The following is a 17,321-nucleotide window of genomic DNA, read 5'->3' as shown; positions in this document are numbered from 1 at the left end:
TTTCTATCTCCTCATTTGAGCCATTTGTAATAGTGACCTCATATAATTATATTTTTACTATAATTTGGATCCCTAATTGTCAGTTAAAATGTCTTCAAAGGATTTGATTGTAAAGCTGTATTCAAGTGAAAAGTTATTCTAATGTAAATTTGCAATGTAACATACAGTGTAATACACACAAAAGCAACAGAACTTCCAAACCTCCTAAAAATAAACAATAAAAATATCAAAGCTAAGTAGAAAGATGCGACCAACTTATACACAAAGAGGTACTCAATTCCTGGCATTAACACACTGGCAGATTTTCAAAAGAAGCTGTTTTACCTGCTTTAATCTACACAGGAAGTAAAGGAAAAACAAAACCTACCAATTTTAACCAAACAGGAAATGTAGATAAATAGCCAGTATACTTCCACATGTCTCAAAACCAGGCTGATAATTTTAGTACGTCAGAACCATAAACCAGATAATAACAAAAAGTGTTTCATAGGAAATCCTGAACTCTTATTTGGAAGAAGGCATGATTCAGATCTGCGTGTGACACTGAACATTTAGAAGTAGCTGTATGGATGAAGGATTTTCACTGTAAGTTAAGGGAAACGAAAAACAACTAAAATCTTCATGAGTTTATTTTTCTTCTTTCAGTAAAAACTGTTCATAAACCAGTGCTGTCTCACAGAATGAACAGAGACTTCGATGTGAGGTAGCGAGTAAGAAGGATCTCATCAACCCACTACTTGAACCCCTCCTGGGCGAGTGCCATGCCTGAGACTCACAGCCCCAGTGTGCTTATTCATTTTCTGAGTATCGGCTGTTACTCTTCAGTTAAATAGGATAAAAATACATCAGAAATGCGTAACGGTTCAGGAAATATCACAGAACCAAAATATAGTTACAGATACTATCTAAACTTTAACAAAAAAGTTTAATTTGGTGCAAGAACATTTGAAAGTCAATAGCATAATATTTAGACATGAAAGCTAAATTACCCACTTTGTACCTTCTCTTGATAGTCCCTGATCAAATACCTAAATTTTTGGTCCTCTAGGGAGCCCATCCATCCTTATAATACTGCTACCTCTCCATCTGTTCCTACAAATACAGTTGGATGCTCCTATCTACTTCTGGCGGCCATAGACATCTACTTGAGAATGTGATTCTTAGCAGTGCCCGGGGGGCTCAGTCGGTTAAGCACCCGACTTCAGCTCAGGTCAGCTCAGGTCATGATCTCACGGTTCGTGAGTTCGAGCCCCGCATTGGGTTCTCTGCCGTCATCCTGGAGCCTGCTTCGGATCCTCTGTCCTTCTCTCTGCCCCTCCCCTGCTCTCTGTCTCTCTCTTCCTCTCAAAATTAGTAAATAAACTTTAAGAAAAAGAATCTGATTCTGAGAAGCTGCAAACTCAATTTTCTCACTGGCTCATCTAGTATGATGTTAGCTCAAAGGAGAAATAAATGTCAGCAGTTGGGTTGTTTTGCCAGTTTCCTTCCATACTGCTTACAGGATTTCTTGGAGCCACTCTCAATTGGTTTTTCGGCTTGTTTCTTCTTCAGGTATGTCACCTTTTCTACCAAGGACAGCAGGCGTCCTCTAATTGTTAAGTCACTGTTTCCATCAAGAGACCCATCTTCATCCAGCTCAATTCCTGGTGTGAGAAAAGCAAAGAGAACGAAGAAAAGAAAAATGTGTTTGAAAGAAATACATTTAGGAGAAAAATGCTCTGGTTTTGCAACTTATCCACACATAGCTTAAAGCAATGCTGTCATGTCAAGAACATTTGACAAGACAGAGTTAAGCACTCTTTCACTAGCTCTCAGGTAAAATCCACACACCGGCCTCTACGTCCTCCTTTCTCTTTTTCTCCTGTTCCAATGGGCCCAGGGCTATTAGCAGCTGAGACAAATTATAAAATGAGACAGAGAACAAAAAAAAAACACTCTTAAGAGTCCAGATCAATTCTGCTATTTAGTCTGACCCTTAGGCTGACCCTCAGGCATGTCTGACTTCAGGTGCTATCTGTACAAACTTACAGCTTTGCCCTCCCAAAAAAATCTCCTGAACTGTCAGCCACCTCAATTGCCTCTAAAAATCACAGTGGTATTTTAACAAATTGAGAGAAAAGATGGTAGGCACAATTAGCTATCCTAACCCAGCAAAATGCTTTACGTCTTAAGCAATAATCCTATCATTTTAGAGCATCCCTTTATTTATAACAGATATATAGTATAACTTTTCTGGCACTCATTTCGTCTTCTTCATTCATAAGTTAAATCAATATGCAAGGTGATGCTTGTATTCTCTTCACTAAACTAAAATAAAAATAATGCCACTGGTGCTATATATCACTTAACAAATGACTAATAAATGACTAATTAATTCTCTTTCACTGGGACAGTTTGTTCGTATCACTGCTTAAAGGGAAAAAGCACCACATGTTGAGAACAAGTCAATTCTATTTTAAAAGTTCTTAGAATGAAAGGTGGGGAAAGCTCCCCTAATAGATTTGGGCTACTGACATATAACTTAGCAAAGGATTTCCTTAAGCATTAATTAATTTCAAAAGATATGTGCCACATTTCTTAGGCCAGTCCTAAAAAGTGCCCCACAACTGGTTTAAATACAACTATTTGTGATCAAATATCTTTAGACTAAATCAACCTAACTCTCATCTCTTTGCCAGAAGCATCTGGTTACATGTCCCAATCCCCCCTTCCCATTCCCTGCCACTGAAGAAAAGAGAAAAAATAAAAATAAGATGTTGATTATCTCCTGCTTAGTACTAAAGCCTTTGTGATCTCTCTACTTTTTATGACTTCCCACACAGGGTCAGTTAACCATTTTGGCATAGTAAATATTCTTATATGGACTCCTAACAGGCATCATGTATATTTCTGAGCCTATTTACATTTATATTAACTTTGGTATCAGTACATGTGTATGAAAAATACACATTGACGGCTCAACAAAATTACGAAAACAGTTCAAAACAAGAAGTTTGACAAGGAAACAGTAATCATTAAAACGAATAAACAGAAATCCTAGAGTTGAAAAATACAGTAACTGAAGAATTTGAGAGTTTCAAAAGTAGACTCAATATGCAGAAGAAGAATCAAAAACCTGAAGAATAGGTCGATTGAAATCATGCAGTCTGAAGAAAACCTATGAGATTTATGGGACAAAATGGAAAGAAACAATATTCACATTGTGGGAATTCCAAAAGGAGAAAGCACAAAGGCCAGAAAGTATATTTAAATAATGGCTGAAAATTTCCCAAATCTGGGAAGAGAAATGGACATGCAGATCCATGTGGCCCAAAAGACCCCAAAGGTGTTGAACCTGTAGAAGGCTACACTGAGACACATTATGATTAAAATGTCAAAAAGCAAAGGCAAGAAAAGAATTTTAAAAGCAGCAAAAGAGAGAAGTTATGTAAAAGGGAATCTCCCATAAGAACACTGGCAAATTTCTCATCAGAAACTTGTCAGGACAGGAAAGAATGGGACCACTTATTCAGAACACTGAAAGAAAATAACTATCAGCCAAGAATTCCATACCCAGCAACACTGTCCTTCAGAAAAAGAGGAGGGATAGATACTTTCCCCAATAAACAAAAGCTAAGGAAGTTCATTACCACCAAATCTGCCTTATAGGGAATGTCAGAGGGAGTTCTTTGAATGGAAGTCAAAAAACTCTAATTAAGATCATAAAAACACAAAAGGTAGCATAAATATTACCAGTAATGGTAAGCATATAATCAAAATTAGATTTTACAGTAAGGTAATAGTGGTGCATAACTCACGATTCTTCTTTAAAATTAGCTTTTTTAAATGAATTAAAATATGTTGTTATAACTTTACGGTATTTTACATAAACCTCATGGTAACCACAAGGGAAAATTTTATAATAATTATACAAAAGAACACAAGAAAAAAGGCAAGCATACTCATAACAAAAGTTATCAACACAAAAACACAAAATACAGCAGGATAAATAAAAAGGAAAAGTTGATTTACAAAACAACCCAAAAAATAATGAAATAGTAGTAGTAAGTCCTTATTTGCAATATAATTACTTTAAATGTAAATGTATAAAATTCTCCAACCAAAAGACCCAGAATAGCTGAATAAAAATAAGATCCAACCATATGCTGCCCATAAGAGATTCACTTTAGCCTTAAAGACAAAGACCAAGAGTGAAGGGATGAAAAATGGCATTTCAAACAAATAACTAAAAATAATAATAATAATAAAAGCCAACAAATCCCACCAAAACATTATCAAACCAAAATAAAATACCACAGGAAGCTATACATTCATCAGATAAAAGAGACTTTAAAAATGGTAAAATGAGGCAAAGAGGGTCATTATATAATGATAAAGAGGTCAATACATCAATAAGATATAACAACTATAAATATTTATGCACCCAACACTGGAGTACTTAAATGTATAAAGCAAAAGGTAAAAAACAAAAACAAAAACAAAAACAAAACTAAATGGGGAAATAAGGAGTAATACAATAATAGGTGAGGACTTTAATACCCCACTCTCTACAATGAATAGATCATCCAGGACAGAATCAATAAGGAAAGCGTGGATTTTAACAACAGTGCAGATCAAATGACCTAGAGGACATATAGAAAACATCCTATTAAACAACAGCAGAATACACATTCTTCTCAAGTGCACATGGAACATTTTCTAGGATAGAATACGTGCTAGGCCATAAAACAAGTCTTAGTTAAATTCAAGAGGGCTGATTATACTGGTTATCTTCTCTGACCACAAGGCATGAAATCAGAAATCAATGACAGGGGGAAACCTGGAAAATTCATGAACACAGGGAAATTAAACAGCATTCTCTTGAATAACCAATGAATCCAAGAATAAGTTAAAGGGGAAATAAACTTAATGAGACAAATAAAACTGGAAACACAACATGCCAGAATTTATGGGGGCAACTAAAGCAGTTCTATGAGGGAAGTTCATAGCAATACATAAGTGCTTACATTAAGAAGCAAGAAAGATCCCAAATAAACCGAAGTGTAACCTTAAGGAACGAGAAAAAGAGGAATGAACAGAGCCTAAAGTTAGCAGAAGAAAGGAAATATTAAAGATTAGAGCAGAAATAAATGACGTATAGATCAAAAAACAATAGAAAAGATTAACCAAAATAAGAGTTATTTCTTTAAAAAAACCCAACAAAATTGACAAACGTTTAGGTAGACTAAAAAGGCTGGGGGGAGGAAACAGGACTAAAGTTAACAACAATATAAATGATAAAGGAGACATTGTAAATGAAAAAATGAAAAAGATACCACAGAAATTCTAAAGATTATAAAAGGTTACGATGAAGATTATAAGTAAACAAAGTGGACAACCTAGAAGAAATGGAAAAGTTCTTAGAAACATCCACCTTACCAAGACAGAAATGGAAACTCTGAATAGAGCAATTTAAGAAAAATGAATCCGTACTCAAATATCTCACAATGAAGAAAGGCTTTACTGGTGAATTTTACCAAACATTTAAGAATTAACAACAATTCTTTTTTTTTCATTTATTTTATTTTATTTTATTTTTTTATTTTTGGGACAGAGAGAGACAGAGCATGAACAGGGGAGGGGCAGAGAGAGAGGGAGACACAGAATCGGAAACAGGCTCCAGGCTCCGAGCCATCAGCCCAGAGCCTGACGCGGGGCTCGAACTCACGGACCGCGAGATCGTGACCTGGCTGAAGTCGGACGCTTAACCGACTGCGCCACCCAGGTGCCCCAAGAATTAACAACAATTCTTAAACTCTTCCAAAGAAATCAAAAAGGAGGAAACACTCCGAAACTCATTTTACTAGGCCAGCATTATCCTGACACCAAAACTGCAAAGAACACTACCAGAAAAGAAAGCCACAGGACATTATCCCTGACAAATAGAGATGCAAAATTTCTCAATACCAGGAAACTGAATTCAACAGCATATTTAAAGGATCATTCTCCATGATCAAGCATGATTTATCCCTGGGATTCAAGGATAGTTCAACATATGCAAAACAATCAATGTGATACACCACAATAATAGAATGAAAGAAGGGGCGTCTGGGTGGCACAGTCGGTTAAGCGTCCGACTTCAGCCAGGTCACGATCTCGCGGTCCGTGAGTTCGAGCCCCGCGTCAGGCTCTGGGCTGATGGCTCGGAGCCTGGAGCCTATTTCTGATTCTGTGTCTCCCTCTCTCTCTGCCCCTCCCCCGTTCATGCTCTGTCTCTCTCTGTCCCAAAAATAAATAAAAAATGTTGAAAAAAAAAATTTAAAAGAATGAAAGAAAAGAATCATATGATCATTTCTGTAGGCACGTTGGAAAGAACACTCAACCAAATTTAACATGCATTCATGATAAAAACTCTTAACAAATTAGGCACAGAAGAAATATATCTCAACATAACAAAGGCCAATATGACAAACCCATAGCTTTTATTTCTCAATGGTGAAATATTAAAAATGTTCCCTCTAAGATTAGGAACAGAACAAAGTTACCCACTCTCACCATTCCTATTCAACACAGTACTGAAAGTCCTAGCTAGAACAATTAGGGAATAAAAAGAAATAAAAGGTACATGAATTGGAAAGGAATAAATGAAATGGTTTCTATTTGCAGACAACATGATTTTTATATAGAAAATCCTAAAGATTCAACCTAAAAACCTGTTTGATCTAATCAATGAATTCACTAAAGTTGCAGGACAACAATATGTAGTGTTTCTATAAACCGAAAATGAAATTTTTGAAAGAGAAATTAAAAAAAAATAATTCCCATTTACAATAGCATCAAGAACAATAAAATACTTAGGAAGAGGTTTAACTAAGGAGGCAAAAGATTTCTATGCTGAAAATTATAATACATTGGTGAAAAGAAGAAGGCACAAATACTGGCAAGGTATCTTCTGTTAATGGATTTGGAAGAATATTGTTGAAATGGTAATATTATCAGAAGCTTTCTTAGATTCAATGCAATCCCTCTCAAGATTTCAAAGGCATTTTTTACAGAAGTAGAAAAAAACCTTTCTAAAATTTATATGAAATCACAAAATCCTCCAATAGCCAAAGAAATTCTGAGAAAGAAGGGCACATCAAGAAGTATCACACTTCCTGATTTCACTAGAGTCATCAAAACAGCATGGAACTGGCATAAAAATGAACAAATAGATAAATGGAAAAGAATCGAGAGCCTGGAAATAAACCCAAGCATACATGGTTTACTGTCAGTTGACAGGGTTGCCAAGAATACCCAATGGAGAAAAAGACAGTCTTCAATAAATGGTGCTGGGAAAATCAGATATTCACATTTAAAAGAATGAAACTGGACCCATATCTTAACCACTCATGAAAATTAACTACAAATGGATTAAAGACTTAAATGTTTGACCCCAAATCATGAAACTTCTAGAAAAAAAACACAGCAACAAAGCTCCTTGATATGGGTCTTGGTAATAATTTTTTGGATATAACACCTAAACCACAAGCAACAATATCAAAAATAAACACATGGGACTACATCAAATTAACTACTAACCAAGTGAAAAGACAACCTACAGAATGGGGAAAAATGTTTTCAAACTATATATCTGATAAGGAGTTGATACCCAAAACATATAAAGAACTTCTATAACTCAATAGCAAACAAAACAAAACAAAAAAACCCAACTCAATTAAAAAATGGGCAAAGGACTTGAATAGATGTTTCTTCAGCTCCAAAAAAGACATATGAAAGGCCAAATGGTACATGAAAAGATGCTCAACATCACCACTGGTCATTAGAGAGAAGCAAATCAAAACCATAATCAGGTAGCAAAGCACCTCACACCTATTAGAATGGCCACCACTGAAAAGGCAAAAGATTAACAAAATGCTGGTGAGCATGTGGAGAACAGAACACCTTGCACACTGCTGATGAATTGTAAATTGGTACAGCTATTGTGGAAACCAGTATAGAGGATCCTCACAAAATTTTAAAAATAGAACTACCATATGATCCAGAAACCCACTTCTTAAAACATATCCAAATGAAACAAAAACACTAATTTGGAAAAGGAATCTGCACCTCCATGCTCATAGGAGCATTGTTTACGATAGCCAAGACACAGAAACAATGTAAGTGTCCACCTGGAAATGAATGGATAAAGAAGTTGTGGTATATACATACTATGGAATATTATTTAGCCAGAAAACCGGGAAATACTGCCATCTGTGATAACAAAGACAGAACATGAAGGCATTATGCTAAGAGAAATAAGCCAGACAGAAAAAGAGAAATATTGTATGATCTCACTTATGTATAAAACCTAAAAACCAAAACAAACACATAAGCAAACAACAAACTCAGAGAAAAAGAAAGCAGACTTGTTATCAGAAGTGGGGAGTGGGGAGACAGGAATTGAAGGAAACTGGTCAAAAGGTACAAACTCCCAGCTATAGGTTAAATAAGTACTAGGTATGCAATGTACAGCATGATGACTATAGCTAAACCTGTTGTATGAAATACAGGAAAATTGTTAAGAAGGTAAATCCTAAGAGTTTTCATCACAAGGAAAAACATTTTTCCCGTTATTCTTCCTTCTAAAATTTTAACGCATCCATATGAGAATATGGAAGCTTAGCAGAACCTATTATGGCAATCATTTCATAAGATATGCAAATCAAACCATCACACCGTATATTCTAAAATTATATAGTGGTGGTATGTCAATTATCAATTAATCAATCAATAACACATTTAAAAAGAGTTGTAAGTCAAGAAGACATTACCACAATGTGTCATCAAATCTTCGTGAAAATCTAAGAGCTGGTCTCGGATTTCTTCAGGACATGGACATTCACTTTTGTCATCCTTAAAATTGAGAAGCATATTGATCTGAAAGTTTGGACAAACAAGAAAGAGGAAGAACAAGAGTAAAAGAAAAGTGAAATCAGGAAAGACACAGCAAAGATCATAAACACCAAAGATGTTCAATCTTTGAATATTCATAAACTGCAGTCCAAAAGATGAAAAGTCATTATCACTCAGTATAACAAATCCCACAAAATAAATAGAACTATTCAAAGCCTCGCTTGTTGCAACATAGTTATATAATTTGCTTCCTCTTTCTCAAATCCACAGTATGTTAGACCCTTGTATACTTAGGGTTCTTAAATCAACTAAAATCTAAATGTTATTTTTAAAAATATTTTATTGTGCTTTTCCTAGATTTCCTTTTTTCTAGCTAATTTCTAAACTTTACTGAATATTTTAAAGAATTCTTTTTGAGAAGGATATAGTAGCAAAGGCAAAAAAAATTCTAAATACGATAGAAAAGTAATATAATGGATAACTTGCTTTTTAATAACATTAATAATTCAATTAACCAAATTCAAGAAACAATCCTCAATTGGTTTTAGCTTCAGACATAGAACTATTACACTTCTGAATGAAGAAAAGAAAGGAATGTTGCTGTTTCGCAAATTCCCCCGAAGAAACAACTGTTTTCTTTTTAGAATTTTTTACATGAATTTTTTGTTTAACTTTTATTTTGAGAGAACTGTAGATTCCTATGCTATTTTAAGAAATAACACAAAGAGATAACATACACCCTTTACTCAATCCCCCCAAAGGTAACATCTTACAAAACAGTAGTACAGAATCACAACCAGGAGACTGACATTGATAGTTAAGATAGAGAACAATTCTAGCACCTCAAGGATCCTTCCTGCTATACCATTATAACCACACCCACTTCCCTCCTATTTGCTCCTCATCCCTTATTCCTGTCAATCACTAATTGACTGTTATCCATTTCTGTATTATTGTCATTTCAAGAACGTTACATAAATGGAATCACACAGAATGCATGCATATATTGCTATATGATCCTTCTGATGTCCTCAGGGTCTGTAGTGATCCCTCATTTCATTTCTGATAATTTGTGTCTTTTACCTTTGTCAGTCTTTTCAGTGTTTTGTAGATTTTGTTGATATTTTTATTTTTTATTTATTTATTTTTTCAATATATGAAATTTATTGTCAAATTGGTTTCCATACAACACCCAGTGCTCATCCCAAAAGGTGCCCTCCTCAATACCCATCACCCACCCTCCCCTCCCTCCCACCCCCCATCAACCCTCAGTCTGTTCTCAGTTTTTAACAGTTTCTTATGCTTTGGCTCTCTTTTGTTGGTATTTTTAAATAACCAGTTTTTGGATTCATTAATTTTTTTTCAGTTGTTGTCCTGTTTTCATTTTCATTGATTTCTGCCTTTATGTTATTGCCTTCCTTCTGCTTGCTTTGGGTTTATTTCACTCTTTTTTAAAAAAATTTTTTAATGTTTATTTATTTTTGAGAGGGTGTTGGGGGAAGGGTAGAGAGAGAGGGAGACCCAGAATCTGAAGCAGGCTCCAGGCTCTGGAGTCAGCCCGACGTGGGGCTCAAACTCACGAACCACAAGATCATGACCTGAGCCAAAGTCGGACACTCAACCAACTGAACCACACAGGCACCCTTCCCCCTTTTTTTTTTTTTTCCCAAATGCTTGTGATGTCAACTGAGATTACTGAGTGTTTTTCTCTTTTTAAATGTAAATATTTAATGTCATAAATTATCCTCTCAGCACTGTGTTAGCTGTTCCCACAAATTTTGATATGTGATTACTTTCATTTTTTTCAGTTCATTGATTTAAACATTTTTTTAATGTTTTATTATTTATCTGAGAGAGAGAGAGAGAGAGAGAGAGAGAGAGAGTGTCAGAGAAAGAGGGGATACACAGAATCCCAAGCAGTCTCCAGACTCTGAGCTGTCAGCACAGAGCCCAACTCATGAACTGCAGGATCATGACCTGAGCCGAAGTCAGACACTTAACCAACGGAGCCACCCACGCGCCCCTCAGTTGAATGATTTTTAAATTTTCCTTAAGACTTCCTCCTTACACTATGAGTTATTTACAATTGTGTTGTTTAGTTTCCAAGTATTTGGAGATTTTTCTGTTTTCTGTCTTTTATTGATTTCTAAGTTGACTCTACCGTGGTCAGGAAAAAGATTCTGTATGAAAAAAATGTAAATGCTTTTAAATCCGTTTAGGCTGTTTAAGGCCCAGCATACAGTCCATCTTTGAGAATGTTTCATGGATGCTTGAAAAAAAAACTATGTATGATGTTGTTGGATGGAGTGTTATACAAATACCCAAAGACCCTGTTTGGTGATGACAGAGTCGCATTTTCCTATGTTCTTGCTGACTTTTGCCTAGCTTTCTATCAATTACTGAAAGAGGAGTGCTGAGGTCTCCAACTATCATTGTGTATTTACCTACTTCTCCTTTCAGTTCTGTGTGGACTTCACATATTTTTCGGCTGTACGCAGTACCTGTGCATTTGCCTTCTTGGTAGGTTCTTACAACATTGTGTAATGTTCCTGTCTGCCTCTGGTAATTTCTTTACTCTGACAGAGTCACTCTTACTTTCTTTCAGTGTTTCATAATATATCTTTTTTCAACCTTTCACTTTCAACCTATCTACATCATTCTATGTGATATAAAACTTCTCCTAGAAATACCTCATCAGAGAAACATCTCATAGATGTAACCCTAACAGCAGATGGTTAGGCCAAGTTTTATATAATCCACTCGGCCAACCTCTTTTAATTGGAGTAATGTTCAAGCCTTTATTGATATGACTTAAGTCTGTAATTTCATGTTTTTTGTTTGTTCTGCTTTATTTTTCCCAACTTGCTGTGGGTTCCTTGAACTATTTTTAGGATCTCGTTTTGAATTATCCCTGGCATTTTTTTTAGTATATCTCTATGCATAGTTTTTTTTAGTGGTTGCTCTGGATATAACAATATATGTACATAATTCATCACAGCCTACTGGCATCAACATTTTACCAGTTTGAAGCACAGAAAACTCATCTCCCTTTTATACCCCTTATCCTCCTTCATTTAAAATACAAATGTCTTAAATATTACCTATAAATACATCTAGAACACAGCAGAGAGCTTTATCATTTTTGCTTCATCCATCAAATATAATTTAGAAAACTCAAAAGGAGGGGCGCCTGGGTGGCTCAGTTGGTTAAACGTCCAACTTTTGGTTTTGGCTCAGGTCATGATCTCATAGTTTGCGAGTTTGAGCCCCTCATCAGGCTCTCTACTGTCAGCGCAGGGCCTACTTCAGATCCTCTGTTTCCCTCTCTCTCTCTCTCTCTCTCAAAAATAAACATTTTAAAAAAAAGAGAGAGAAACTTGGGGGGCCTGGGTGGCTCAGTCAGTTAAGCGTCCAACTTCAGCTCAGGTCATAATCTCACAGTTCTTGGATTCGGGCCCCATGTCGGGCTCTGGGCTCACAGCTTGGAGCCTGGAACCTGCTTCAGATTCTGTGTCTCCCTCTCTCTCTGCCCTTCCCCGGCTCATGTCTGTCTGTCTCTCAAAAAATAAATAAATAAATAAATAAATAAACATTAAAAAAAATTTTTAAAAACAGAGAACCCAAAAGAAAAGGGAAGATACATTGTATTTATTCCTATTTTAACACCTTCCATTGTTCTTTCTTCATTCCTGATTTTCCAAATTTTCTTCTATTGTCATTTTCTCTCCATTTAAAGGACTTCATTTAGGCTTTCCTTCAGGACTGGCCTGCTGTAGTCCAAATCTCATTCTTTCCCTCCATTTGAGAATGTCTTGATTTCTCCTGCATTCCTGAAGCATATTTTCATTGCCTATAGAGTTCTGGGTTTTCAGTCTTTTTTTCAGTTGAAAACCAGTGTGCTGCCTCCATCTGGCCTACATGATTTGTGATCTGAAATCTCGGTCACTCACATTGTTTTTTCCAAGTGTCATTTCTTTCTCACTGCTTGTGAGATTTTTTTCTGTGTCTCTAGTTTTCAGAAGTTGGACTATGGTATATCTTGATTTAGATATCTTCGGGTATTCTGTTTAGGGTTTATTCAGCTTCTTGAGTCTCTCTCTCTCTCTCTCTCTCTCTCTCTCTTTTTATAAGTTTCTTTATTTATTTTTGAGAAAGACAAATAGTGGGGGATGGGCAGAGAGAGATGGAGAGAGAGAATCCTAAGCAGGCTCCGCGCTGACAGCACAGAGCCCAACTCAAGGCTTGAACTCACAAACTCAGAAACTTGAAATCAATCTGAGCTGAAATCAAGAGTCAGACACGTAACCAGCTGGGCCACCCAGGTGCCCCTTGAGTCTTTTTCTTTGTATCTTTTGCCAAACTTGGAAAGTTTCAACTTTTATTTTTTCCAAGGTTTTTTTTTTTTTTTTCAGTTCCCCCTATTTCTCCTATTCCTAGGACTCCAGTGTCACAAACGTTTGATGTTTTGTTATATTTTCACTGGTTCTTAAAGCTTTATTTTCTTTTCCAGTTTGTTTTCTGTTCTTCAGACTGGGTAGGTGATTCTGATTATTCCCTCTTTAGTTCAGTGATTCTTTTCTCTGTCTCCTTTCTGCTGTTCAGTGTATCCATTAAAGGTTTCTTTATTTTGGCTATTTTTCATTTCTAAAATTTCCATTTGGTTCTTGTTCCTATCTTTCTTTCTTTGTGAAGAATTTTTTTTTTTTTTCCCATTTGGAAGCTTTATGATGGCTGCTTCAAAAGCCTTGTCAGAGAAATTGAAATCTTCATGAGCTGGAGATCATCCGAGTTGGTATCTAGTGATTGTCTTTTTTCATTCAAGGTTTTCTTGGTTCTTGATATGATGAGTGATTTTTTTTTTTTTTTAAACTGAAACCTGGGCATTTTGGTACTATGAGACTTCTCGATCTTAAATTTCTGGCTTCTTCTGGAGAAGAGTTTAACCTGCCCTGTTCCTTGTTACTTCCAGGTGGGAGCGGAAGACCATTTCCCCACTCGGCCTCCGCGAGCACTTGAGGAAAGAAGGTCTTGTTCCCACTGGGCAGTTTGGGAGACCAGTTCCCCCTAGACCTGTACCCACACAACCCCGACTGGAAAGGGCAAGAGTGCCTTGGTACTTCTCCCTCCCTAGCCTCTCCTGACACTTTGGACGACGCAACCCTCGTTACCACCCAGCTGGGAAAAGTCTCAGCTCCTCACAGTTCCAGCCGGGGCACCTCATTACAGCCTGATGAGGGTGGCAGGCTAGGCTCTCACTCAGTCTTCGCTGGGTGGGGCAGTTTGGACTGGTGTTTGGCTGATGTAGTACGGTTAGTACCTAAAAGCTTTCAGTTTTGCTAGAGAGATGGTTTTCTTGGTCTTCTGGCTGGACAAAGAAGGCTTTTGTTGGGGCTTTTCCTGTCGGTGCCCATCAGCATTTCTGGGTTGCCAGCTTCTTTAGCTCCAAGTCTGGCATAGATGAGGGGAAAAGAAAATCCAGGGGACTCACCGCCATGTTGTTTCTCAAGTCCCAAGTTCCATAGTCAGTCTCCTGTTTTCTATCTTTCAGAGTCTTTGTATGTTGTCTTTTATGTAATTTCCAGGGTGACAGTTGTACTTAGAAGAACAGGGAAAGGCACAAGTACTCCATTTTTCTAGAAGCAGGAGCTCCCAATAGCGGTGTAACGAATGGAGTTGATTTGGGGGAGCCTGGTCTTGTTTTCTGCTCCATAAATGCTATTTGTGGCAATAAACAAAATTCCATGTCCCTTCCCTCAAAGAAACTGCATTCTGGTGAGAAAACATAAATTCTTCAATTAGTCCACAAACATTTTCATTTGGAAATATCTTGACACACAGAGAAAAGGTCAGGGTAAGATACTGAAGATAGTGTGCATCCCATCGGGAAGTAGATTCTAGACCAGCTAATTGTTTAGTTCAGGCATGTGCCCTTGATTCTGCTGTACCTAGGCAGATCTGGGTTTGGATATCATAAACAGGTGATCAAGCTCTCAGCAAGCCTGGCAGCAGTAGTGACATTTGGTCTTTCAGGAGACACCAAACAGAAAAGGTCTGACATTGAGTCACAGAAGCGAAGGGCTCTTTTTCACTGGGTGGTGCCATGTCAGCCAAAGAAGATCCGCTTGTGTGGTTGGATACGGTTTCTTTCTTTAATTAATTTTTTAATGTTTACTTATTTTTGAGAGAGAGACAGACAGAGTGTGAGCAGAGCAAGAGGGAGACACAGAATCCGAGGCAGGCTCCAGGCTCTGAGCTGTCAGCACGGAGCCCGACGTGAGGCTCAAACCCACTGTGAGATCACGACCTGAGTCGAAGTCAGACACTTAACCGACTGAGCCACCCAGGCGCCCCTGGGTACTGTCTCTACATGTAGAACTTCAGAGTCTGGCACACAGGTCTCCTCGAAGAGTCTATGATACACATGATACCTTTCAATACATCTCTCATTTGTTTAAACTGAGAAGATTTTTCTTTTCCTTTGGTGAAACTAAGAATTACTAAATCCACTTGGCTAGTTTAAGGAGAACAGGGGAAAAAAAAAAAAAACCCACTTGTAATTTATACTGTAATTTCACGATGTACGGATCCTGAATGAACTAAAGCCCAAAGTAAAAAGGGAAGAATTTCCATTTCATTCTTGTACCTGTTCCTGAGGTGGGGATCGAAATTCCTTTGTCTTCCTGGCAGTGAGCGCGGCCGACATGTTTAAAGCTTGCATAACTTCGTTGTAACGGAAGCGCTGATTGTCTTGGAGCTTGGCTACAAAGTCATCTGAAAAGGCCACGATGGCTTCTATCCGGTGTCGGACCTGGCAGTCACAGAGGTACTGGAGCAGCAGACACATCTGAGAAGATGATGAACAAGACATCAGGGGTGAATTCAGGAATCTTAAGTAGTTAATGTGTACCTGTGGCAGACACGCTTAGTATCAACTCTTCTATGAACAGAACTCTGATTCTGTGTAGGCAGCACTGTGCTTGGTCCCAGGGGATGAAACCTACAGTTTTTCTAAGCTTAAAAGGGTAAATGCATGCCCCGTTGGTGGACACTTAACTGCCCTGGCCTCCTCGGCAGCTACCGGGGCTATGGCAAATGAGATATATAAGGCGAACTCAGTGAGGAGTCTTGTGGGAAAGATTTCACACCAATAATAACAGACTAGAACACTCTCTTTTCAAACTGGGTTTAACTGGGTAATGAGTGACATGACTGTTTCACGTTAGGATGAAAACCGCACACTAAGGAGCACAGGAAAATATTAAGAGCTGGCTTCCCGAGGACATTATTGAGCTCCTATACTAATTCTAGAACTCTGCACCTCCAGACTCTGCATGTAAATTAATTAAGTGGTTTCACTGTTCATTCATTAAATGCCGAGTTGGGTATTCAACCAGAAGTCAAAAGGATTTAAGCGTATTTATTTATTTTGAGAGAAAGAGAAAGACAGCACAAACAAGGTAGGGACGGAGAAAGACAGGGAATCCCAAGCAGCCTCTACACTGTGTGAAGCCCGACACAGGGCTTGAACACATAAAGTGCAAGATCAAGACCTGAGATGAAACCCAAAGTCAGATGCTTAACCAACTAGCCACCCAGGCACCTCAGCTAAAAGGATTTTTAACTGAGAGAATATGTTGGTAGGAATATGCCTACAAGAGAACGCTCGGCCTATGTTTCGGAAAGCATTTAAATATACTTAATACCAACTGCGATATAAATACAAAGCAGTGTTAAAGGGAACTTTAACACCACAACAGGGACATTTCTGCCAATGCCAGCTCTGACGTAGCCCTAGCCTCCACTCCCCTCTTCATCTCCTTCACCCCACCCCAGTGCAAGCCCCGTCCCCTTGGGTCTGGACCAGCGTGACAGCCTCTCGACTGAGTGGACTCTGGAGGACTAGCTCTTCTCCTTATCAGTTTTCATCACAGCAGCTACAATTAAATTTTTAGAATCAAATTCCCTTGTTAAAATTATTCAATGGTTGGGTCGCCTGGGTAGCTCAGTCGGTTGAGCATTCAACTGCAGCTCAGGTCATGATCTCCCTCGTGGGTTCAAGCCCAGCATCGGGCTCTGTGCTGACGGTTCAGAGCCTGGAGCCTGCTTCTGATTCTGTGTCTCCCTCTGCCCCTCCCCTGCTCATGCTCTGTCTCTCTCTCTCTCTCAAAATAAATAAACATTAAAAAAAGTTAAAATTATTTAATGGTTTTAAATGAACTCCGAATAACATCTAAAGTCTGTCAAATGCCTGGATTCTGTTACCTGCCTCCTGCCTATCTCACCCTCTTTCCTTAGCTAATTAGGTTAAATGGCCTTTTTCTGCCTCAGAACCTTTGTTGTGTTCTGTGCTAAAAGCTCCTAGAACACTCTTCCTACTCCTTCTTTACATCTACTGGACTCCAGCTCATCCATCTGAACTCCAATTAAAAGTCACCATCTCACAGACG

At 37.8% G+C, this 17,321-nt stretch overlaps 1 protein-coding gene across 4 annotated transcripts in view; it reads right to left on the bottom strand.

The window, feature by feature from the left end:
• Positions 1 to 17,321, bottom strand: part of RYR2 (ryanodine receptor 2) — a 768,107-nt gene that overhangs the window by 220,262 nt on the left and 530,524 nt on the right. For all 4 annotated transcript variants that reach the window (XM_058696266.1, XM_058696262.1, XM_058696264.1 and 1 more), the window contains 3 exons: positions 15,518 to 15,718; positions 8,793 to 8,898; positions 1,500 to 1,643 (listed from right to left, as the gene is read on the bottom strand). In XM_058696266.1, the coding sequence (XP_058552249.1) occupies positions 1,500 to 1,643; positions 8,793 to 8,898; positions 15,518 to 15,718 (451 nt within the window). The remainder of the gene's footprint in view (positions 1 to 1,499; positions 1,644 to 8,792; positions 8,899 to 15,517; positions 15,719 to 17,321) is intronic.

The sequence above is a fragment of the Neofelis nebulosa genome, chromosome 13, assembly GCF_028018385.1.
Source record: "Neofelis nebulosa isolate mNeoNeb1 chromosome 13, mNeoNeb1.pri, whole genome shotgun sequence".
Taxonomy (NCBI): Eukaryota; Metazoa; Chordata; class Mammalia; order Carnivora; family Felidae; genus Neofelis; species Neofelis nebulosa.
The sequence above is the reverse complement of the archived record's forward strand: the minus strand, read 5'-3'. Positions and strand labels throughout refer to the sequence as shown.